The sequence below is a fragment of the Propithecus coquereli genome, unplaced genomic scaffold, assembly GCF_000956105.1.
Source record: "Propithecus coquereli isolate 6110/MARCELLA unplaced genomic scaffold, Pcoq_1.0 Scaffold482, whole genome shotgun sequence".
NCBI lineage: Eukaryota > Metazoa > Chordata > Mammalia > Primates > Indriidae > Propithecus > Propithecus coquereli.
The window spans coordinates 2,271,886-2,273,221 of record NW_012150641.1 but is presented as its reverse complement, the minus strand read 5'-3'; the positions used below and the strand labels follow the sequence as shown (position 1 = coordinate 2,273,221).

At 58.1% G+C, this 1,336-nt stretch overlaps 1 protein-coding gene across 1 annotated transcript in view; it reads right to left on the bottom strand.

Moving 5' to 3' along the window:
• The window catches only part of DLG4 (discs, large homolog 4 (Drosophila)), an 11,908-nt gene extending 10,853 nt beyond the window's left edge, over positions 1 to 1,055 (bottom strand). The window contains exons 1-3 of the mRNA XM_012655603.1: positions 1,044 to 1,055; positions 495 to 548; positions 294 to 344 (exon numbers count right to left, since the gene is read on the bottom strand). Coding sequence (XP_012511057.1) covers positions 294 to 344; positions 495 to 548; positions 1,044 to 1,055 — 117 coding nt within the window. The remainder of the gene's footprint in view (positions 1 to 293; positions 345 to 494; positions 549 to 1,043) is intronic.
• Positions 1,056 to 1,336: the final 281 nt, after the last annotated feature.

Below are 1,336 nucleotides of genomic sequence, written 5' to 3'. Positions count from 1 at the left end.
CAGGAATGATCTTGGTGATGAAAATGGATGGGTCGTCACCGATGTGTGGGTTATCAGTGCCACCTGCGATGCTGAAGCCCAGACCTGAGTTACCCTGTGCAGAAGGAGGGGAAGAGGGTCAGCTTCCCTCACTGTCCAATTCAGGCAAGGTGGGTGAGGAGGGGAACAGGTTGGTGAGCTGCTGCCAGAGCAGGAAGGGACAGGGTGAAGGAGCTAACCATCCAGACAACATGGGCACAGGGAGAAGCACAGACAAGGAGCCAAGGGGACCTTAGATGGAGGAGGCTGCTCACCCTTTCCAATGTGATCTCCTCGTATTCCATCTCCCCCTCGGTCCCATTCACCTGCAACTCCAGCACGGGATAGAAACACAACAGTGAGACAGACATTCCTGCCTGAGAACCTGCCCCCATCTGCTGCTGGGAACCTGGCCCTCCCCTTCTCCCCCTCCTTCCTTTTACAATGGTCCCAGCCCCACAATCTAAACTACTCACATATCCTGGGGCTTCTAGGGTGTCTGTGTTGACGATCACGGGGGGAGAATTGGCCTGTAGGGGAAACAGGAGACACAAAGCTGCCTGAGCCTTGGCTCAAGAGAGATCCCATAACCAAGGGTCCCACCAGACTGGCTACCCTTTCAGCCTCTTAGCCAAGCCCACTCCGCCTCCCTTGGAGCTCCTCAAGGACCCAGCCTCAATCCACATTACGCACACACACACACAGATGCACACGCACATGGATCTAACTCTGCCCAGTGCAGGCACCCTGTGTGTGGAAGGAGGTGTATGAGAAGCGGGAAGGGAGACAGCCAGACGGAGAGGGGAGCAGCAGATGGTAAAGAGTGGGGAGAGGGGGGGCTGGTGGGGGGAGCTTCTCACCGGATATAACACCACAGGGTGTTACATGCCTTATGTGCTACACACGTACACCCCAGGGCTCATGTCCACCGGGTCCTGCTCCCCGCTTCCTGCCTCCATCCTTGTCCCTATCACCCCACATATGCCCAGATATCTTCATAACCCTCCCCCAGGTTCCTCCCTCACCTTCACACACATTTGGCCTAAACCCTCCGCGCGCGCGGGAATCCGGGGTTCCCCTAGCTGCAGGCCCCTCCCTCAGTCTCACCCACCCAACATCCAATCCACCCCTTCCTCTAGGACCATGTTGCCTAGCAACGGTATCTAGGACCAGTCAAGACCTGGGGAGACCCACCTCCTGGAGGCCCTGTCGTCAGGACAACAGACAGGGGGATGGGGCGTGGCCTAGGGTCGACAAGATTCCCGAACAAACGCAGAAGGGATCCGCTAGCCCCGCCTCTCCTGCCCTGGGCCCCGCC